Source organism: Corvus kubaryi, unplaced genomic scaffold (assembly GCF_017639235.1).
Source record: "Corvus kubaryi isolate FWS band 111438036 unplaced genomic scaffold, C.kubaryi_AGA036_p1.0 37398, whole genome shotgun sequence".
NCBI lineage: Eukaryota > Metazoa > Chordata > Aves > Passeriformes > Corvidae > Corvus > Corvus kubaryi.
In genome coordinates this window covers 6,698,760-6,723,380 of record NW_024581137.1, presented here as the reverse complement: position 1 = coordinate 6,723,380, position 24,621 = coordinate 6,698,760, and the positions used below count along the sequence as shown (strand labels likewise).

The 24,621-nt window shown below is 40.6% G+C and overlaps 1 protein-coding gene across 9 annotated transcripts in view; it reads right to left on the bottom strand.

Moving 5' to 3' along the window:
• The window catches only part of HECW1 (HECT, C2 and WW domain containing E3 ubiquitin protein ligase 1), a 266,897-nt gene that overhangs the window by 195,394 nt on the left and 46,882 nt on the right, over window positions 1-24,621 (bottom strand). The window contains exon 2 of one of the 9 annotated variants that reach the window (XM_042043484.1): window positions 3,755-3,812. The exons of 7 other annotated variants lie outside the window; for them this stretch is intronic. In XM_042043484.1, the coding sequence (XP_041899418.1) occupies window positions 3,755-3,781 (27 nt within the window). In that variant the 5' untranslated portion in view covers window positions 3,782-3,812. Of the gene's footprint in view, window positions 1-3,754; window positions 3,813-6,607; window positions 6,783-24,621 lie in introns of those variants that run through there. One more of the 9 variants, XM_042043485.1, reaches the window with a different exon arrangement.

Sequence of the window (24,621 nt, the reverse complement as noted above, 5' to 3'; positions counted from 1 at the left end):
CATGTCTTAATTTCTGGTGGTGCCCTTAAGCGCCCTTATGTTTTTCCAAATATATCGTTATTCCCTTACATGTCTGGCAGATAATAAGCAAACACAGAGAATTGTTCCTTCAATTAAACTGGTGCTGGAAGTAGGGACCCACGTAAACAGGAAGCGGGAATTGTGCCAAAAAGTAATCTGTTTCTTAATTTCTCCATTAAGATGTAACTGCCGTCCCAGCCAATATTTATGTACTCTAATTAAAAAGACATTAGGAGAGCAAGGGCTCCGGTTCACAGCTCCACCTCTCCTCCACCCACTCTCCCATATCTTGCTGCCATTGCAGGGACACCAGCATACAGCTGAGAGTCTACAGGAGGAGCCAGGGTTTCCTTCATGCTCGCAGGCTGGCTAACCACCATCCCTTTTGCACCCAAATGGATTTTGGTGGATCTGCTGGCTCTTCTGCCTACCAGGCAAACATATAAGAAGAGTTGCAGAGTTCAAAGCACATTTTTTACATATTTTGGTTATAACTAGCACCAAAAAAGGCAATGCAACTATAGAAGGCACAGCTTAAAGCAAAGGGATTGCAAAATGCTTTATTTTGGATATGGGGAAATGCTTTTGTCTGGAAAATAGCTTTCAGTATAGGTTCTACCAACATGTACTGTTTTATAAAAAATAATTCCTGTAGCTTATTTGTTGTTGTTGTTTATTTTTGCTCAAGAATTACACTCCAAAAGGATATCTGCAAAGTTTCTGTCCTGAGTCCTAAATAAACCCCAACAACTGTAACAGTAACAACAGGTAACAACTGTACAGTAACAACATTTGGCATAGGACCACCAATAGATCTTTTTTCCATAAATAATTCTTTTTATTGAAAGTATGAACTCCACATCTGATAAACTCTAATTAAAGAATACAATATTGCTGTGCGTCTCAATGTAAATACACAACACACTTCAAAAAACATGTGCTATAGTGGTCCCTGATAGACCAAACATAATGTAAAGCTCACATAGGAGATGGTTTTTTGAAGTGGTGGATCAATATCAGCCCTCTTCCCCAGTGAAGGACTAAATCCAAAGCAAAAGGTTAATATGCTGTTCTGCATCTCATCTAGAGAAGACGTTTTCTAAGGCAGAAATTACTTGCAGAGGAGCCACCATGTACTGGATTGCTAACACCTTTTGTAACTGGGACCTTATTTTGATTGTGCAATAAAATTTTTTTTTTGGCCATGTTTCTATATTTTACTTCCAGGTTTTATAGCCTGCATTGAGATTTGAGCACTTGACTGAGGGTAACTTTTCTGTATTTGTTATGCAGTTAAGAGACAGAAAAGGGTGCTCTGAAATACCAACAGGAGGGTGACTTCACTCTGTTGACTATATAGGGCATATGTAGGGAAACTAATTTAAGAAAGGAAATTGGATACTTAAACACTTCTAAATAGTGGTCAGGCCTCCCCAAGGATTTGGAAGGGTCCTACACTCCTTGTGCCCATCAAGTCTTCAAACTGCTTATAAATACTGGCACTTATCTCCAATGCCTACATTGCAAGTCAAAAGCCTTATCTGGAAGGACAAGTAAATGCCCTTGCAGGTACCTACTGATCATTGCCATACACTAAATTGTGCATCTGGTTTGATTTCCCTGAAGTAATCCATGCTGAGATTAAAACGGAAACTGATTTTTTTCTAGTAAGGGCAATAAACGAGAAAACAGTGTCCACACGCTTTCCACACAGGATGAGGAGAGGGGAGGTGAGGCAAGGAACTGAAGAAAGACTTTTTTCAGTTTAGGAAATGTTTTGCTTTTTTTCCTCCATACATAGAGAAGAGTGGTAGAAACTGAACCAAAGCTGCAGTTAAGGAATTTTGTCAGTAAAAGACAGGTGATATATCTAATAGACAGCACTTCGTGACATTTGGTACATCTGAATACAGCAGTCCACACAGACTGAGGACCAAGACTCCCTTGTCTTAACCACAAGAGCACCCTGAGGAGACAAAGCATCACAGTCAGCTGAATATGCTGCAGCAAGTAAGTAATTTGTTTTCTTCCTGCTGTTGCATCAGCTACCTATTCCTGGCAGGATTCTTGGTGGGACGTATTTAACAACCTCTAGGATCTCCTGTGGTGTTGCATGTAAGGCTCCAGATTTGTTAAGACACACAGCTAGCAGTGAGAGATCCATTCATTTAAAATTTAGGAAAATCATCACCACGGATGAATTTGAAAACACTGCAAATACATCCTTCTGATGTCCAAGTAAAACACAATTTTGCTCATAAATTAAACAGGTATTGTGCACTCTGCTTTACTAAAACAAACCCTATTTTCAATCTTTTTCATACCACTTCTGCTATTAAACATGCCCTTCCTTTTAAATCTTTTCACTTAAGAAAAAACATGCAATCCTCCCATGACCTGCATCATCTTTGGTGGGATATTTCATTCAGTTTGTTGGTTTTCTTTTTTTTCAGAGTAATAAAAGAAACCGCCAAATACTTCTGATGAGGTACTTACCTGATGAAGTAGCTGCAAAAGTCAAATGATTGTCATATGAAATGTCAGCTTGTAAACAGTTTTCATGAACTAGGACATTCAGATTACTCCTCACCAAAGAGTCTTTCTGTGATTCTTAATCACATTTTGTGAGTCTATATGCATGTAGAATACCACTGAGCTTGCAGCTAGACAGAGGTGAAAGGGGGAGTGCTGTTGGACACGTCCACAAAGATTCTCAGCTGTCATCATCAAGAGACTTCATGTATTTCCTCAGCAATTACAGCACTGCTTAATTTGCACGGACGCTCAAATGCCTCCCCAGCAGAACTGCTCATGCCTGAGGCTCTCACTGGCTACTATGAAGTGCAGAACTTTAAACAGAAAGGATAGATATGTCCTCATGAAACTGGAAGAGCATAACGACCTATGACATATGTGGCTGTTCACTGAACTCTTCCTCTTCACAGATTTCAAGTTATTTGGATGATTAATAAGAAAGGAAAATGTTGAAGCAAACACTCAAATAAAAGCCCCAACCATATCAACATTGCAGTGACAGAAATAACACTAGGTAAGCTTCAATGCACATTCTGTCTCTCTTTGATAACACATAACAATTCAGAAGACTAAGCTGTGCAGGAAGATGCATACAGCAGCAGTGTGTTACGCATGCACATTATCTCACAGGTTCCTCTAGTCAGTGATTAGTGCCATAGTCATACATCCCTGCATCTCACACATTAGCGTCTACCGTGATGGCTGATTTGTGTGTTGTGATGACTAAGAATTAATTCACAGTTAGAAGCTGCAAGTTTCAGGAAATGCCTTGTGAAGGTGAGTGGTTGATGCATTCTGTGCTTTGCCTAGGCATGGATACGTGCAACTGCAGTGTTACAGTTGCCTGCTGCTCCCAGGACCTCCTTGCTAGGATCTTATAATCACCAGGTCTTGATTCAGTAAGAATTCTTGGGCCAGCCACACAAAACAAACCCAACACTGACATCAGATGGATGCTTAGCAGGTTACAAAAAAAGAAAACAAAACATAAACAATGGAAGATCACTTCAAATGAAGCTTGATTGGGTGTATTCTTGAAAAGGTGCTCAAATTACCTGAACAACTTTGTTTGATCTTAAACACGGACCAGGGGCAGCTGCAACGAGCTCTGAGCTTTGGCACATTCCATTATATGAATGGTAGTGAATTTATAATGGAATGGTATGGATGGTTTTTATAATCAGAAAAACACACTGACCTTAACACTACACAGGTGGAGCAGCATAATGACCCGCCAATTGTAAGCGCATCAATTCCTGGGGAAAAGTTCAATGAGGTTAACTCAGCATGTATCCCATAACCAACAAAAGCGACATTTAAAAATATTGTTTTTTCCACCAAAGCCTGTCTGTCTTTGACAATATTTTATTAATTGATTTGTTCCACTGCTCAGTACCGAGTGTATCTTACCCATGTTAACAGTGTACTACATTATGTTCCAGTAGAGCTGGACATTGTCATGCACTTCAATGCTGAAATACATGTGTTTAAAAAACTAAGAATGATGTTAAGTACAATAAACTTTTCAGACAGTGTAAGATTAAGCATAATATCCATTTAACTTAGGAAGAAACTGAAATGAAGCAAAAGATGCCTACAACGGATGTTCAGTTTCATTGCAAAATCCTCATGTTGAATGAGCTTAGATGGGTGCCAACTGACCAGTTGCCTCTTCCCATCAATTTATTGACAAACATGGATACTGCACGGACCAGCCACAAAGGAAGTAAATTCCAGTGTACCATACTGGAGCTGACCAGATATCCAGTTTGAATAGTCCAATACACAGTTTGAATAGTCCAAGATTAGACCACAAAATACTGTGAACAAGATTCTGCTTCTCTATTCAGCCTCAAACAGTTTTAAAACATCCACACATTACAAAACTACAGAGAGAAACAAGGAAACAGAGAGAAACTTAAGTCTGAATCAGGAAGAGCTAATCAGCAAGGACGGAAGGCTCTTCAAACGTGCAGTAATAAAACTTTAAAATACAACTAAAGCACTGAAAGACAACCACAATTCGGTCACACCAGCAACATTTACGATGCCTATGCTTCAGCTCATTGTCCCTCCTTCTCTCTTGTGACCAGGACACGCTGACACTTTAGAGCTTCTCAACAGCACTAGCAGGGAAAGCCTCTCAGCAACCAAGACAGTTCGATACCCCCATCTCCTCAAGTCACACACCTCTGGAGACTGTTGGCCCACCTTAATATTCATCCTCACCATCAGTTTCTGCTGTGCACTCAATAACAGCTGAGAAGCCTTAAAGCAACATGATCAACACCACTACTAAAACTGTCAATTCATCGAGACCTCAAAAATGAAGAAGAGAACCAAAAGCTTTGGATTTAGGAAGATGCTCAACAGTTCAGAAATGTTCAGATGAAAAAAAATATTTATAAAACACAACAATGCTGTTTGATTATACTCCCCTGTTATTAAAAGAGTATCAAAATATGTAATAGCCATGAAATTAAACAAAATAAAAGTACACATTGCTTTATCATTTCCCTCTGCCTTTCACAGGGCACCAAATCTCATGGACATAATCCATTTTAGTCCCAAATTTACCAGCTGCCTATAGTCTGGTGGTCCTTTGCTTTTATTGAAAAAGCGTATTTACAAGAAAGCAGGGTGATCCCAAAGCTGGGCAAGGAGCCACATCATCTTTAAAGGCAATCTCAGAAAAGTTAATCCACACTTTTTTCAGCTGTCTGTTAGAAGCACACACAGCAAAAACTCTTCCAAATAGCTGAACTGTAAATCCTCTTCTCACAACCAATCACCATTAATTTTCTACAGCCACACAGAAGCTGGTTTCAGACTTAATAGCTTCGCACATAACAAAAAGCAGTAAACTGCGTTATGCCACATATAGTGGAGACATTCCATTCTCTACTTTTTGTGATTTGGGATGAAAGCACAGGCACAGGTCTCTTCCTAAGCCAGTTCTAATGCAGCTTAAAAAGTTTCATTCTCACAGGCAATGTGAAAACCCCACAGCTTCACTCCTGCCTTCAGAGCCATCCACAACACACCAGCAGATTATGCAGAGCAGGGATGCTGCAAGACCACTCTGAAAGGAGGAAGAGCTTCCAGACTTGCACCCCATCTGCCTCCTGCTGTGCCAGACAACACAACTCCAAGGTATTGTGATTATTTTTTCACTCCTTCCTCAAAGCATCTCAGCATTACAGACTTCAATTCAAGTCACTCAGTTTGTGAATGGGAAGCAAAAATAAACTGATGTGCTTATCTACCTAAACGGCCTGGCTCACATATCATACAAAACCTATACTGAGTCAAAGAAAGCATTTTTTGCACAGAGACAGAATGTGTTGTGATCCCTTCACACATTTAATCCAGAAAGAATGAAGTTGCTCAGGGTTTATAGCAAACCTGACAGAAAGCCCAGCTGCCATCACCCCAGCTAGCCAGGGACACCTTGCGGGCAGCAAAGCTCCAGTGCCACACTGTGGCCGGGGCCCTGCCCCCTGTGCTGTATTCACCCCCTGCTTCAGGACAAGCGGCACGTGTGCCTGTATGCATTCAGACTTTAACAGCAATAGATAGGAAAAGTGCTATCTTACATATGGATAGATTTACTCAGGGGTACATTTATACTAAATGACGTGCTTCAGAATCGTAATTATAATTGAAGTGCACTTCAGGTAAATTGGAGAGCCTGTGATCAGAAGACTATCATTCCTAGATGAACACTCTTTCCTGGATTTCTTTGTTCGTTGTCTCTGGTCACCTATGACCTCCTGTCTTTACATTCAGATTTCACATTTCCTGGCACTTTAGTTCAGGTTTCACATGGCTCTCGTACAGCATTTGAACGTCTCAGACCGTGACTGGGTCTGCCAGTTGCTATTGCAATGGAAGTCTAAACAGCACTTATTTCAATAAATGTATATGCAAACATATCATCTCAAAAGCCAGGAAAATCAGAAGTATTATGTTTAGAACCTGTGTGATGAAGAGGTGAGAGAAACAGACTAAGGAATACAGGAGTTGTGCTGCTTGTGTTACGACTACTCACAGCCTGCGTACGCATTCATTTTCTGTCTGGGAGTAAGAGTTTGTCAACAAAACCAGCCCTGCTCAGAGGATGAGTAGTTTCTTCTTAGATCTCTGTGTGAGATTATCATGATCCAGGAGAAAAGTAGGGAGAAGAGTCCATTCAGCAGTGGAGTTTTCTTAAACTATTTCTCCTTCTGAAAATGAAGCGAATTGAAGTTGATTCAGTTTATGTTTACTACCTCCCAGATTTCTGTTTTTACCTCTCTCACCTTGCCTAACACCTTCTCTTTCATCACCCGTCACTTATCATTAAGGTTTCTTGTTTGCTATTCAGCCCTGACAAGCCCAGCTGTGCCTCAGTCCCTTTCCCTTCAGTTTTCTTACCCATCTCCTTAGTTTCTGCTATTATTCCATCTTTCCCTTCTCCCCCTCCACTTTTCATTTCCTTCAGGTTTGTCCCCCTCCCTACAGAAGCCGTTGCTGGTCTCTGCAGCTGTCACTTGACCCTCCTATCCCACCTTTTAAGTAGTCTCTGTATACCTTTGGTTTTTTCAGTTTATCAAACTAGTATATTAACATAATCTTTATGCATGCCATGTCCTGCCTGAAGCAATCTTAAGACCCATATCCTCCTGGTAGTGGCCATCTTGTTTCAGATCCCTTACTCAAAAACACTTTTTGCAAAGAAAACCCCAATCGCAGTAAAGCTGGAGCACAAACAGCTAAAATCAGTACCTTTTTAAAATCTCTACATACATGTGCACAAATTTGCTTGTGCATGTTTACATTTCTACTATATCCTGGCCTCTGGCTGCTGCCCATGCTTCCTATACTGCTTCCTCCTAACCCATGGGGTAGTTTGTATAGCAATTAGCCCAACAGGTCTCCAGTCATGATGTGCAGTACAGGCTAGTAAAAGCAAGAAAACCTATTCAAGTTTGAAAAATTATTTCATTCAGTGCTCAACAGTCTGTTTCCAGAGACAGCAAATACTTGTGCTCAGTATATGACACCACTTGCAAGAGGGGCTGATCTGACATTTGAGAATAGACATCTGCCCAAATTCCTTAGCCACTTCAGACTGAGATGGAGCTCCACATGCAGCCGTGCTAGCAGAACACAGAACATGATTTTCTGTCAATAAACAATCCTGTTAACAATGACAGAAGAGTAGGTATGTTTGTCCAGTGGATATGGTTTTCCATTCCTCTGTTGCTTCCCTTCTTCGTTCGCCCCTGCCACCATCAGCCTCAATTAACCTGCTGCACAGTTTAAGCACTGCCTTTGCATTGAGGTTATTGGAACACCATCGAAGAATCAAAATTACTTTTTTTTTAAACCTCCACAGATTGATATTTGGAAGGTTTTTCAGTTTTCATAAAGATCAGAGAAAGATAGGTAGCAGTTATTTATGGTAGAAGTGTTTGTTCCTTCTATCTCAACAAATACAAACACGTGAAATGAGAACAAAACAAAAATTACAAACTCCTGCATTTTTTGGGTTTGGTAATTACACCTGCCAGCTGAAGCTACTAGAGCAGGAAATACATAAAATCCCTTAAAATAAATGCATGGTTTTGTGACTGCAATATAAATACTAGCAACTTCTCATGTGTAAATTAGCTAAATAACTCAGTATACAAATTAAACATTTTCTTTTCCCTTCAGAAGACAAAAAGAATGCAATATCATTAGAAAAATAATTAATATGTTAATTGAGGATTTTAATTGCCCAGAGACAAACCTCAGTTGCATTAAAATCTGGCTCAAAATCAGAGTTACATCTGTTGTGGAAAGCACTCCAGCTTTTTCAAGTAAAGGCACAAATCTTGTACATATTAATATAAAATGAAAACTCTTGATTGTTTTACACCAAAGGCAAATTAAAAAGATAGCAACATCTTCATGCCATTTTCAGGTGGATCTTCCATTTGTTAATTTGCAAATCTACTACACTGTTCTCAATTTGCAGCCCAGTTTTGGAGTTATCTGATAGTAATGGTCTCTCCCGGCCTCAGCTGGTGGGGAGAATAGGGGCTGTAGAACTCTGCCATGAGATAGAGCTTTTCTTCCTCATGGGTGCCATGAAATCCAGAATATGATGTGGACAAGGAAACCTACATTCTTGAACAATGGTTTCATGCAATCTAAATTCAAAAGACCTGACCATGAACTTCCCTGTTTCCTACACTTGATGACAGCAAAGTGTGAAGGGTGGAGCCTGAGAGATGTGTTAAGGGGGCTTCCACCCATGAGTAACCTGCTGGAGTCCAGTTCCACACTGTCACAACCAGATCCAGCCTCTGCCGGCCAGCTGAGCCATGGACGAGGTGTGTGGGTGGGCTCTAAACACAGGGCTGGCAGTGTCACTCCAGCCCCTTTCAGAACTGGTGCCTGCCTCTTAAAGGAGAAAATATCCATGGCTGGCATTAACTGATCTTCCATTGGGAAGTTTCATGGGAGAAGTTGCCCAGGCAGTCCAGGCACTGAGAAACTACAAGAGACCAAACCCTGCTGGGCCAGTGCAATGCAGTTCATGTCCCTGCTGTCTGTGGGGATACACTTTACTCTCCAGGAGTGTAAATAAAGCTTGCTGATGAACTTTTAAATGAATTCTGCAGCCATGTAGTGAAAAGGAAGGTTGTTGCTGACATGGATAAGGAGGTGGCTGGACAGGTGGGCATAAGACACTAAAAGGCAACTGCTGCTCTTTAGAGGCCCTACATGCCTGGAGGAGAGATGCCAAGAAGGACTGAAGAGTTTGCTTCTCATATGCCCACCTGGAACCACCTGAGACTGCCAATGTGACTCATGACACCATTCAAATACAAAAGAATGTTTTTTTTTAATTAATAAAAGAAACTATGAAAAACGGTCTTCTAGCACACACTTGGTAGGTAGTTAGCAAAACTGGTGCAATGAGTACAGAAAGGTGCCAGACTGTATCCATTCAGTTACAGAATCTTAGCATTTTGATGGAAGCTCAGTGTGACAAGACAGGCCCTTGCATGTGTCCAAATGTGATTAGAGAGATCAGCAGGCAGAGGAAGGCTAGAGACAAATCTGCCATCAGTGCTCCCATCCAGAGGACTTTGAGAAAAAGAAATCTGTACATCCCATATAACACGGGATTTTATGAGCTAAAATTTTATGTTTGCATTATGCTTGAAAACAAGCTGGTAGTGACTTTCAAGACCAACTGAACTCTTCTCTCATAAATAACTTACAGAAAGGACAAAGCGATAAACGAGCTTTGAAAATTTTACCCATGGCTGAAGTGTGTTTTGTATCCCATATAAATACAGCCAGTGAGTGTATTTAATAGAGGATTCGCACAGCTTGGTTTCACTGGAACAAGGGGACGTGACAGCGAAAGCAGCAATGAGCTATTTTCCCAGTTTGGAAGAGTTCTTATTTGCCTGACTGTGCTTTGGGCACAGATCCAAATGTTCTATGTCCAAAAATGATCAACCTTTCCACCACACCAATGTCACCTCCACTTACTGGTTTCTCAAAGTCTGTATTATTTCCATGGTGATCTGCCGGCTCTGTCCATCTCAGCCTCTGGCTCTGGTTACACTTTGGCTTTTCTCCAGGTTGCAGTTGCTGAAATCACCCCACTTATGCTGCAGGAAAAGGGTTTGTATCCAGACATATCAAGTTCCTGGTCCTCCTCATTGTGGGACTTCATAGACATTAGCTCTGGCACAGAGGGAGACAGCTGATAGGGGTGGTCTCTGGGCTGCGGGGTTGGATTCTGCCATGGCCTGAGAGAGGAGTAACAGCATGAGGTTGGTCCCTGGGAGCCGACTGGCAGAGAATGTCCAGGGGATGCCCAGCAGCTGTGCCCAGTGCATGGTCACCAAGGGCAAGGACAGCACCCCGGGCCTCTTGGGCAAAGGGAGTGCCTTGGGGCCAGGACCTGAAAGCCTTCCTATGAAGGATGCTGGGTGGAGGATGATGCTGCACGCAGTGGGTCCCATCACCCCCATGTCAGAGTGCCACCACCCAGCAATGCAGCACTCACAGTGCCCTGGGGCAGGATAAAAGGGAGCATCCTCCTCTTTCCTGCTGCCAGAACTGGCCCAGGGCCAGCCCAAAGACATCCAGGAGGAAGTCCCTGAGGAGCTGGTGAAATTACTTGGAGGAGGCTGACAAAAGGAGACCAGGTGCTGGACAAGGCTGCTGGAAGTTCTCTGCTTCAAGGCCACCTTCAGAGCTCATTGGAGGGATGAAAATCTTTTTCAGCTACACAGCTAGGACCAGACCAAGTAAACGCCTTCTTGAGAAGCACTGCAGAGGTCCCTGCCCTCATTCCCTGTGGAGCCAGGGGCAACAGCCATAAGAAAAGATGTGCAGAGATGTTACCAGGACTCCCAGGATTTTGAATCACCCACTGGTGCAGGACGAAGATGCAGGAGGGATTCTTGCTCTCAAGGCAGATCAGGTCAGGGGCACGTGATCAGTCTCAGAAGCTCCTGAAATGATTAGGGCTTGGGCATCTCCTGGGAAGTGTGATCAGCCTGTGAGAGGAGGAGCTATGCTGTTCATGTGCTCAGGGAACAGCTGATTGCCCCCACCCAGGTCAGGGAGGAATTTTCCCCCGAGGTAGATTGGCACTGGTCCCCGGGGGTGTTTGCCTTCCTCTGCAGCACTGAGCCTGACCACCGGTGAGGACAAGAAGCATAGCAACAGAGTGAGATTTGGAAGGCAAAAAGTGTGCTTGGCATGAGTATGTGTCATACTTCAGAAATTCACCACAGTATGGCACACCTCCTCTTCTTTTTCTTTTGTGTGTGGTTGATCCTGATCATTCTTCACATTCTCTTCAGGAAACAGGAGCTGCTTGGCATGCATTCCTGCTGCTATTTTCTGTAGCTCTGTCACTTGCCTTTGCCAGACTGCAAAGGATGTATTTTCAAGCTAAATTGAAGAACACATCAGCCTGCTTCTGGCTACGCATGCACATTGTGGTAATGGCTTTGAGCATCAGCTCTAAAACAGATTCAGAAAAACAACAAGAAAATTTTATTTTCAGTTGTAAACTTTGTGCTATGTGTCCTCTTAAGTTTTTGGAGCTGAAAAGTCCCTGTCATGGCAGGCAAATAACAGCTTCTGTGTTACTTAACTTACGGTGAGCACAGGAGATAGAACAGAGCAGTTATGCCAAGTTAAACCCAGAGCGCTGCATGACAAGGTTCGACCCAGGTCTGAGGGCTCCACCCCAGAGAGCAGCTCTGCAGTGCAGGTCCCAGGCCCACCCAGGAGAACGGAACAGAGATGGGCACACCTACAGCAGGGCTCAGGCAGGGACTGAAGGTCCCAGGCAGAGCTGGGACACCTCCCCTGGGCCCTTGGCAGGAGATGGTGGGGGTGTGGGTCCCAGGAGAGGCCAGTCCCAGCCACTGAGGCCTGTGAGCACCCCCACGTCCTGGCAGGACTAGACTTCAGTGCTCATGCGCTCTTCTTCCGACACTGGTGGTTGGACACTTTGGAGACAGACTGTTGGGCCAGATGGACCTTCCCTGTGAGATTGTGCTGCTGTTCTCAGGCTCTTGTGTTTTAGTATGTTTATAGAAGGAAAAAAGTTTAAGGCATTTCTGAAAATGAGTACAAGGAGTAGAAATAAAAACTACAGGGAAATCGACACCTCTAAAATATTTGAAACCATTTAGATGAGAAGCACGTCCTGCATCAGACTGAGGGCTTGATCTCTGGGCCTCGCTAATGTCAGAGATGTGGGGCTTTGCCATCTTGTGAAAACCCATCTCAGCTGGATGAAAAGAGAAGACTTTCAAAAACCACACATCACATGGACTTTTTATACATTAGTGCAAATGCTCCCATTATCTCAGGGTGACCTCCAGGGTGACAGAGCCAATGGCTAGGCACAGTTATGGATATTCAATCCCTTTTGCTAGTGCAGGGCTGGGAAGAAATGTCATCAGAGATAACCTCAGCATGTACTGGCAGGATAAGTAGGCAGTAGAAGCACAGAAGAAGGGAAGGAATAGTTTATCTGGAAGGGATCTACAATAATCACATAGTTGAACTGTCTGGCTACTTCGGTTCTTATCAAAAATTTAAGCATTGTATTAAGGGCATTATCCCAATGCATCAAAAAACAGTCACAGGCTTGAAGCGTCGACCACCTGTAATCTTCCTGCAAAGCCTGACCTCCAGAAAACATATGATTTATTTTTCCTCCTGACTTCCAAGTTGAGTTTGCTGTTCAGCCAAGTAATTTTAATAACAAAGAGCTGACATTATTATAAACGCTATATTATGAAAATTATTTGGGGGTTGGACCAGATGACCTTTTAACATCCCTTCCAACCCAAGCCATTCTGTGAAGAAATGCTGACACATTAAGATGAAGTTTAGAATATAGGTTCTGAACCAACATCCTTCATGAAGCAAGGAGACATAAGCATAGAACAAATCCCATTATTTCTGCCCCCAACAAGGTGACACCTCACACACGCCCACTATGACCTTGAGAGACTGAAGAGGAAATGAGACAATATTCACTACTGTAGTAAATTGTGGTCTTGAGACAGTCTTACTGTTTATCGAATTTCCTCCACTGCAGAGAGCAGGAGTTTTAAAGAGAGAACAAAATGTTAGGGTACTTTCTTTGCCTAACAAGCAGGAAGGACAAAGGAAGAGCCTGTGAAGATTACCTGAAAAGGGGGACAAACTTTCTGGGGATGTTGGCAATGAGGACTGATCAACAGCAGAGCTGAATTCTTGCTCTGGCAGGAAAGATGGTAGGAAGGGCATCCACAGGTCATGAATTCCTCAGAAGATGAGCAGCGGTTTGATATACTGCACAGAACCAAAAAAGGAGCATAGAGAAAATACAGTTGGAAGAACATTCTCTGTAAGCAGACAATGCTTCCAGCAGTAATGTAGCTAGAGAGAAAGTGAGACTTGTCCATTCCTACACAGGATATTACACTAAGTGAAGCCCTGGGGAAAGAGACACTGGACAACAAGCTGGACAGCTCCCAAAAGCTTCTCCTGACTCAACTAATTATCTCCAGCATCACTTCCTACCCTCAGTGGAGGGATCAAGTTCTGAAAGAGTCAAATTTCTTCTAGCTTTGGCAAGCCTCTGGGAAATTAGGCTTCTCTACAACCTCTTCTTCCACCTCTGGATTTTGTCAGGCTATTCACCAACATCCTTGGCTGTATACATAACACTACAGCTATTGACAGTACACAATGAAAGCTAAAGTTGGTATTATTGCACTAATAATAATAGGAAAGGTCTCAGTTAGGGTTCATTTTTTTTTGTATCACCAACATTAGTTATCCACTTTTTAATGTGCTGAAATGATGTGTATGCCCATCTTTACCTAGTAGTTTGGTTAGAAATGACATTTTCCAGGAGAAATGGTCCACAGATACTTTTGATTACTCGTTTCACTTTTTTCTTTATTGATAGACTTCATGCATCAGCACAGGCATGAGCAGTTCAACCACTGGGCTCAAAAGACTTCTCTAAGTTCTAGGACAGCTGCAGAAACAGCCACTGCCAAGCTCCTTCTAGAGTCATGCCACAGTGACATTTTGCTTTTTGATGAGGTGGAACTGTGTGTACGTCTTCAGATGGAGTAAGTTCTCATCACTCCCCTGGCTCCAATATACTATAATCAACAGCTGTTTGAAGAGACTGGCTTCAAATCTTCAGTTTCTCCCTGACAATCGTGATTTTCCTAGTGATGTGGATACTTGGCAGTACATTTACTTAAGTAGAAAAAACAGTTTAACACAGTCCATCAGCCACTTATGAAATGAACTTGGATCGGAACTGCAGTCTGAGAAGATCAGTGGAACACTAACATCTGCAAATGAATTAATGCTTACCAAATGAAGTTTACCACTGAGTGGGCTGTAAATGTTGAGCACAAGGAAATCAGAACATCTAAAGAAACAGGCATGAGTGAATAGTCAGCAGATGTATCCCTTATCCTGTTTCTATAACCCTATAGTTGCAAATGCATTTTTAGGGTCTATTTAGAATCATCATTTGGCTGGGGCAGAAAGAGATGGAGGAATAGAGATGACTTGATCAAACAGCACGTATGACAGTCATGCCATAAACTATTACGGATGGCATTTTGTATCCAGCAGCATGTTAAAGCTATTAGACTTACATCGGGAAAAGGTACAAGACAGAAAACTTTGTTTAGCACTGCCTAAATGCCATTACTCCCCTCTGACTGCAACAAACCACTAAAGCATTTGTCTGCAAAGCAGCATGTTTCAAGTATAACACAGTGCTGCCGGACCTCTCTGGAGCTGGCAATCTCCTCAACTTATCTGACGAATTGTGACACAGAGATATCCAACTATCTATTAGCAGCACCAGCAACATCTTCCCCCAATTGCTTAGTGCAATGATCAGTATCTACAAACCACAGCTTACATTTAATTGGCACAAAAATGGGGGGGTGCAGGGGAAACAAGCAGCACACCCAGCAATAACAAGCTTTTATTGTAAATGATAAACACCAGACCCTTTAACTTCTGTTTCTAAACGACCACCAAAAGTCATCAGGGCTACCCTGCCACAACACTAGCCCTCCTAACAGCTATTCAGGCAGCAGACAAGATTCAGCATCCTTATTATTTTGATGAAATTGTCCTGCACCCCATTTTCATCCTCTTTTCACTACAGATGCTATAAAACAACAAACTGGCATTATCTATGCCACTGTCATGCATGTATTACCTTATTAAATGCTGGATTTCAATGGTTTACTAAACATGGAAGTTATAGGAAAGAGATGTTTGAGAGGTGGGTCTACTATATAAATGGATTTTGCATCTCTCTGCCAGGCTGTGAAACACTAGACTTCTATTTGCTTTCCCATAAACACTCAGGTAAAGGTTAACACAACAGCATCTAGTAGTTGTATTCAGGATTGCACCACTCACTTTTTTCAAAGCAATATTCAAACATCAAGTTATTAGTGGAAGATAGAAAAAGGAAGAGATTAATTTCTTTTCCACCCTGAAAAAAACAATCCCAAATCAGAAGCATTATTTCTGCTAACTTGATAGCTCCAGCTCACTTGGCATGAAACCTCTTGGAGAACACCAGCAACAAGTCTCAATGGGCTTATTCCTGGGAAGCCTAAAAGTAGATAACCAGTGCCATCTCTGAAGTTACAAGCAAGCTAAGTATCTAGACAAGCTGAAATTTTCTACACAGATGAAATGTAAAGCCATGATGATTACTGGATACTACTAATCACTAATTATGTATGTATCCAGCAGTCCATTTTCACGGCATTTCAAGCTGGCTATAAGGAATATATCTTTATACTTGGTAAAAGTGATAAATAGGATAATGAATCAGGAAGATAAAAGATGACACTAGACTTTATAAAAGGCCACTGAAGAAGGCAAGAGGTATATCTCAAGCAGACAGACTTGAGGACACATCAGACCACCTTCACAGAAATCTGCCCACAGGCATAACAGCCCAGTGAGTCCTACCTAGACCTCCAACTTCCCACTACTTGCTATGCACCATCTTCTAAATGGAAAGAGCAAGATGAAATGCATTTTCAAATATGAGCCACCTAAGTAATTCCCATCCCAATAGGGTCACACCAGCAATGTTCCATCTTCTCTTCAAGTCTCTCAGACAGTCTTCAATAGATGACCTGGATGAAAAAAAAGTTACTTACAAGTGATTATGTCCTTTTATTTTTAATAGGACCTAGGAAACAATAGGTTGAAACTCCTTTACTGCTGAGGAGGATTATGGTGAAATATTAGCCCCATTAATAATACCTTGCTCCCCTATTAATTTTACCCTACAGAAAGGGGCAATAGATTAAATTATAACAAAAATAAATCAAAACAAGGTTCTACTTGCCTATGTGTGACAGTAGTTAATTTTTTTTCTTTTAAGAACTGAAATTAAGTGACTAACATTTTCTCAGAAATACAGGTATCAAAGATAGAAGAATTCTTCTATCTCTGCCTTCATGCCTGCTTTTTCCCATAAGGGACTAAGTCAAAATAACTTCTGAGTATAATCTCTTCCACAACAACTTCAAGTTATTTACTTGACTACATTTCATAATTTCTGTAACCCTGAGAATTTAAAGGACATTCTTACCTAAAAATGTTTAGCAAATATGCTTTTTTTTTTCCCCCGAGGAATTGATTTATTTCCTCTTCTGTACAAAATCACTTCTCTATATAGAAAACCTGCAGTGCCATGAAAAAGTCAGTAAGATTTTCTTATAAACCTATAGTTCATATGACCCCATTGGCTTCAGGTTCTCTGAGAGTTCATCAAGGTCCCTGAACCGACTGCAACTGAGCTGAGAATTTCAAGAGTATACATCTCAATTTTAGAACAATCTAAAAAACTTGGGCAAAGCAGGAAAAAAAGAGCATCTTTTCAGACAGGAAAATTTTGGAACCAGTAAGAGAGAGAAAGAATTTTTACCAGCTCCTAAAGAACAACACTGTCAGGTGAAACTACCACTCCAGGTGAAAAAGCTCCCCTTAAGAATAAAGGAAGGTTAAGTTTTGAATTTGAACATCTTTTTGTGTACATGTTTTCAGTGTCCAGCGATCACTGTACTAAAGAATCTCCCTTGTGTCATTAAATTAGTGTTTCCTGTCATTGGTTCTCTGCGTAGTTTGTTCCTAACTGGCACGTGCACTCACATGTGCAACCTCTCCCTGCTCATGTCCCTGTTCTCTACTCTTGGTGCTTAGAGACTTAAAAGATTCGTTTTCCTGTGCAGTACCTTCTCTCTGCTTGCCTCAGGCTATGCCTCAAATCATTCCACCTCAGTTGCATGGACATGATCTCAAAAATACAGGTTGATAAGCCCTGTTAGACATCCTACTTATTTATAGTATTGCTCTATTACCTTGAAAATGAGATTCCTCCATGACATAACCTCCCCCCCCCAAAAAAAAATCAATGAAATAAGCAGCAGTAGTCAGTGAACAAGCCACCATCTCACATTTGCCTCATCACACAGATTTGACTGTGTCTACAGTTTAAACAACAGACTACTATTACAGTATCTTTATTGGATGCCATAGGCATCAAAACTTTATGTTTGGCTTACTCATAATTGAAGACAATGTATGAAGAACTATCTTACTTAAATGATCTGATTTTAAAAACCCTCCTGTACACTCATTTCTGTATTAGGTTTGTGGCTAAGATGAAAGTATCAGTACTCCATCTGATGCCAAGATTTCACATCAGAGAGTCATCTGACCCTAAAGTACATCAATTAGTGCATGATAAAAAATAAAAATCAGAGCAACAATTCTCATTCCCTTGATTCAAAACAACAACTTAACTCCCTCTTTCTTAATACAACTTATTATGCACAATCATTTCCTTGTTATGGTTTATTCTTCTATTCTTTTGGTACTCCTTAGCTGTCCTAAATAAGATGATATGGTACAGTAAGTGTGTTCTTTCCTCTTCTGACATTAAAAACCTCTGAAATGGTACATGGTTGAAACTGCCTTCCAGTAATAGAAAATGAAATTATATCACTGTCTTGTTTAGGCTAGTCTGAGCCTAATCACCAGGTTTGTCAAAACTAAGACTAACTCCCTCTCTAAAGATCACATCACTGTCTGACCACAAACGATGGGGCCAGACAGAGGGTTCTGCTCATTGTTCCTGTGGTCTGTGACAGGGGACCACACTGGGTGTGTATTAGTCTCAGTCTGTTCTCACCACTTAGGAGAACACAGTAGATAATCCTCTAAGATCAATGTGGATCCGTTAAGCGATGGGTAACTCTAGTGGGAATAGGGGATGGCAGACAGCACTATGCTGGGCATTTTTAGGAGCCTAGGTCGTGTAGCAATCACTGTGTAGAGAGGGAACATGGAGGGAGGGACAGGGCAGCAGATGAAAAACTGTCTAACCCCTTGTCCACCAGACAGTCTGGGGTGCCCAGCTGCAGAAGATGCTCAGTATGAGAGTGATGCAATATCAAATTTAAATCAAGAGACAAGTATTTTGCCCCTACTCCCTCCAGCACTGCACTTCAAGCCTGGGCATTCAACTTGACACAGAACATCAGGCAGGCTTCTCGAATGCCATGCAGCATGTCAAGATCCCATCCCCTGGGGCCCCCAACAGCTGGCAGCTATTATTACTCTTAGGAGGCATGCTATCATCTCAGGGTTTGAACTGAAGTGGCTGTCTCCTGGAAACAGCCCATCTCCTCATTTGCACAGCCACTGCTCAAGCAGTGTGGAGTGGAGAAGTTTGAAAAAGAAGAGATGCTTGGGGCAGTCTTATCTACAGCCTCTTACACAGCCTAGCCTGTTCCTTAACATTACACATGCACCAGATTTGTGTTGATGGCAGTTCTACCTGATGTACCAGCCCCTTATCTCCACCGTGCATGTTTACCTGACGGTTCCCGATTGTTGCAGCTACACCAGTTTGCAGCCAGAACAGCGTCTGCAGAGGTGAGTATTTCTAATGTATATTGCATCATTATAAACAGACTTGAAAACTAAATCCTGGAACTAGCCCATGGTATTAATTCTAATTTAGCTTGGGCCCAGTTCCAAATGGGTGACTACATATGCAAACATTTGTCTGAGTGTACAATCGGCTGTTATGAACATAAAATTATTTCTTGTGCTCATGCATTCATAATTTACACACTGATTTAGATCCCAAAGTAATTCCCTAGCAGAATTCCTGTGATCAGATTTAACTTGAAGACTGGTGTTAAAAAAACAGCAACACAGTAATGTAGTCTTAAGCCACACAAAAAAGAAGAAACTAAGGTAACGTTAGAGAAATTAATTGCTGTTTCTATAACTAAAAAACCCCAACTTTCAATATAAAACTATTATTTTACAGTTGACTGCTGGGTTTTTTCCTTCCCCAGATCCCCCAGTTAATTTCCCCCCACTATTTAATTTCTAATAATATGCATCTTATATTGTGGCATATAAGCATAATGTCATCCATTAAAAAGAATCAGCAGGATGTGAATGCTGTTAAGTAGAATGTTTCCTATTAGGTAGATCTGAGTTTCATGTTTTAATGTACAAAACCCAAAATGCCTCTCAGGAACCAATACTTGGCTTCTCAGTTTTGAAGTGAAATGCCAAACGAGCGAGCCCAGTGAACCAAAAGTCGACTATGAATCATAATCTAAGAAAGACCTAACTTTCACTAAGAAAATCGAGAAACAGAGGTTAGGCAAATTGTGATGATGAAAAAACAGAGTGGAATTATTGCTCTCCTGGTAATTTTCATGATAAATTTTTGTCCTTTCCAAAATAAAGTAGTAAACATTGATTAAACATATGCTAGAGCCACGTGTTTGGAATACTGCATTTTGTAACAAGACCCTATAGAAACCATGCAAAATCATCATCAAGCATGCAATTAGCACAGAAGTACCCTGGAACCAGGATCTCTGCAAACTAAGACAGCCTGATTTTTCCATACAATTGCCACAGTGATTTACCCTTTCTGTCACCCTTATTTAAAAGGAAAAAGGAGTATTGTTTAAGCTACAAGAGATTCTTAAGGGAATCATGTATTTTGGAAGTTATGAGATTTGTTTTTTAAAAACTCACTTTACAGAAGCAAATACTCAGGCTGGTAAAAAATTCCTTGGAAAGTTAAAATTTTTTGAAGTAACATACTTGGGATATTAAATTGTAAAGTAGAATCCAAAGACTGGTCTTCAGTCAAGTCAGTTTGTTCTTGACTTTAACTCGGGCAGAAACAGGTCTTGTACGTGACAAGAGACATGTATGGGGAATGGTTTTGAAATAACCTCACATGAAAAAGGCTTCCCAGGGCTACTGATTCTGCATGCAAGCTGCAAAATATAATCAGGAATTTCCCCTGCCTGTTTCACTATTCTTCATTCTTGTTAAACGTGATCAGAACACACTTTGAAATGTGCTGACATACTTTATATTCAGTTAATGGAGGTGAACATTACCTTATCAAAACCAAAGATGTAGAGATTTCAATTCATCAAGTTATGGCACATTCTTAACTACAAGAATAAAACCATCAAAGCTAGTCAAAGAAATTATATGTGTGTTTGTAATCAAGCTGGTATTTTAAAATACAATCAATATTACTTGTTAGAGTTTGTTACTTGTAAGGATTTAGGAAAATCTGTGCTGGAAAAATCGTTCTACATCTTGGCCTTTTTAAGGTAACAGAGTCCAGCAGTAAGTCACTCTGAAATTAGAAGTATTTGTATTACCATGTTGCACGACTCTTGATTTATTTTTTATAAATAAAAACATGTGTACCATATCTGTATGTATGTGTATATTTATTCCTCTTTGTCAGCATAATTTATATATGACATACTTCCAAAGATTGATTTTTTTTTTTTAAATAAAAAGCACTGCATTCCATGAGACAAGCCTGAAGTGAGATTGTATTTATGGTAACTTAAAGAATCAGGCACTGCTCCTTAAATGGCTTTAAGTGATGCATTTTTCAATTGCCAAACATGTCGGAACATTTCACCTTGCCTCGACTGATAGGTTACATCTGTCAGTTTCTCCAGACAACATGGTGTTTTCCAGTGTAGTGGAAATATGCTCTTTAGGTCTTATTTAGAGACAACAAAGGAAACTATCTGAATTTTAAGCAAGAGTATTGTAAATACTCGACAAAAAAACCCCACAGACTGTTATCTAATTTCAGCATGTTCAAGGGGGTTTGGGATGTGGGGATAAATAGAGTTAGTAACTAAGATTTAATTGCAGCTTTTACAATATTTGGTATTCTTAAAACTTCCAACCCTGGAGCTGTATGAACAAGTAAAAATCGTTCCTTTCTATATTGTGAGTTTCTAGCTTTCATTTTTCAGAGTATCTGAAAAAGGTCAACCTTAGGCCTAAAGGCCTAAAAGTCACAAGACAAATTTAAAAAAGGTTTTCCTTCCCACAAACCTTTTTTTCATAAATCAATTCCTTGGCTTCTGGTTCTTGATTAGTTTTTAAGCATTTGGGATCAGCAATAAAGAATTAGAGATAAAAGATACCAAGATGCAAGGGAGGAACTTGCAGAGAAAGAAATGCTTGTGCGCTGTGTGGATGCAGAACCACACCCCAGCTCACATGGAGCTGCCTTGGCTGCCCCCTTTCCAGCTCACAGCAAAGGAATAATATGAGCACATCCAGGGGAGACTGAATGGGGCATGCAGAAAACCTTAAGACATTTGTCATTCGCAAAAACGCCCTTTCCCTCAGCAATTCCAAAGGTTTCCAAAACATTGCTACAATGAAAAGTTTTAATAAAATAATTACAGAGATCACACATCCAGTTCCTAGAATTCTTTCTTCTTCAGTAAACACATTACAAAAGCATTTACTTTAACTGAAGAGAACTACTGGCCATTGTATCAACTTCGTCCCACCTGTTTTTTACATCCACCTGTAGATGTGAAATCAAAGCAATTGCATCAGGTTAGCAGTGACGCAATCAAGATCCCTAATCAGACCCTTCATATTTATACATGTTCCACTCTAGTAGAAGGTGAAGTGAGGACTATATTTTCCAAAGGCTACAAGTCCATGGTTTTTCCTAATACCAGTTTAAATTATCCATTTATTTATTATGAATAGCTATAAGCAGTGAAATTCTAAGAGATTCATTTCGTATACAGAGATCAAAAAGAGCCCTTTTGGCAAAAAGTATCCAAACTTGCTCATTATTCATCTTTTGCATTTTCCCCACCAGTAGCTGTATTTTAAGGAATATGTGTCCCTATATGAACCAGGTTTAAGAATGAAAAGTGTCTGAAGAAAACTGGAAAGGCTTCCTATCAGATTTATCTTGGGCTTCTGATAATCTTGGGCTCCTTAATTTCAAAATCAGCATACTGTAGCAGTACCAGAAGCAATGGATAGGATCAAGACCCCATTGTAGCAGCAGTTAAAATAACACAGGGGAGGAGAAAAGTAACTGTTCAAAAAGGCTTAATTTAAAAGGAAAAGCCAGAAAATGGAAATATTAATTATCCTTACTTTGTAAATGGTGAAGTACAGCATCCTGTTGCACACCATGTAACATTATGCAAGCACTCAGAAATAGACCCCTTGCCACTTAAGCATTGATTCCCTGCCTTTGCTTTAAGGCCATCTTTCATATCTTTTGAAATACTTCTACCCTCTGAATTAGGAGAGCTCTGACTGCTGAAGATAGTAACAGAAAGCCTGTCAAAATCCAACATATATTCAAAAGAGTATGTGATAAATTGTGACATAAATCCACAATTCTCCTTGGAAAAAAAATCATCTGGTCATGTAAGTCATGGAAATTTTTGTGATCCTCTAAGTATTTTTATATTTGGAATCAAGGAAACTTCAAAGTGTTTTCAAGACATTGACTCATATTCTTTTGAAAAGGTCTTTTATTCATAAGTGCTGTAAGCCAATAATGATGAAAAATGGTTGTTTCCCCATGCTTACCCCAGAATTTCTTCTGATCACTTAGCAGTCAACCACCACTGACATACAGCTTTAATTATGACATCACACAGTTATCACTTCACATCTCACCCCTGTTCACTCTTGCTGTGCCAATAAACAAAGTGGATGACAGCTCACAGTATTCCCTGTGAGAATCTACTCTATTTCACAACTGGCTAACTGAAGCCATGACAGATCTTTATATGTTGTGCACTATTCTGAACTACAGCTAAGCAAGACACTCTGAAAACTTACTACTGGTAGATCCCAACTCAGACGCAGAAATTTCCTAATTATGTCTTGGCACAATCCACTAAGTAAACAGATCCTTCTTGAAACATCACCTGCAAATGCCTTGACAGCCACCAATCATTCACCAGGGACGGGGGAAATAGCTTATTTTTTTTATAAAATCTTAATGTTTCCTTTTTCTTGATATTAAATGGATCTTACAAAACATTTCAGGGCACAGTCCTCAGCCTACTGTCCAAGTTATTACACATCAGGTAGAAATGGTTAACACCACACTGAGCCAGAGCCAACATACCCTGCAATGAACTGTCTCCATTCTGCCTACTAAAGAGTCATAGTGCTACAGAGAAGCCCTATAAGTAATGCATCCCATCTACCAGCTGTGCTATGAATTGAGCACAAAGCATGTGGAAGAGGTGCACAGCTTTCCTAGAGATTCTTCAGGACTGAAGGCAGCTTTCTCATCAGCAGCAGCTGGCAGACCATCATTTCTCCTGTTATGCAACAACACAAAGGCACTTGACTTCTACAGGAAGCCTCCTCTTAAGTGTAAGGTATTCATCTGGGGCTTGTTTTATTCAATTTCATGTTGAATTTCATTAGTGTCTGGGTTTTTCTGTTTTGTGTGCCAGACCTTTTCTTGCTTCTCAAACAGATCTGGAGAATGCACTTGGGCTGGCAGCTCTTATCGAAGTTCCCAACTAAAATGTTCACCTTTTAAATAGTCTTTGACTAAACCAGTCTCTACCTATGGTGGCCTAAGAACCACCATTTGCGAAGGGAAAGCAGCCAATTGTCCCATGTAAAATGAAACCAGGATTTCCACAAGTCTTTCCTGAGATAGAGGCTACCAAGTTCCCAAAAACTTCCTGTCTACAGAATAACACAAACTGAATATATTTCTCTTTTACAAACAACAACACAGAGAAGTTAAAAATTAAAATGCAATAGTCAAAAAGAAAAGAAGGCAAGGGTGTCTCCTTGTAACTGCTGTGAGTTTAATGAAGTTGTAGAAATTAATTTGGCCCAAGTTCACCATGTGTTTAAAGCCAATTAGATAAATTGGGTTACCACCAATTTAAATGTCAGTTGTTACAAATACTGAGCTCTCCTTTTTCTAAAAATTACAACTTGCAGACATTAAAAAATTACTTTCCCACATACATAAAACATGAGTAGCTTCATTGTTATCCTTATTTTCTTTAAAACATAAGGCAGCAATTTGCCTATCTCCATGGAAAGCAGGAGTAGCCCAAAAGTGAAAATACAAGCTGGTGATTTTACAAATTTCTG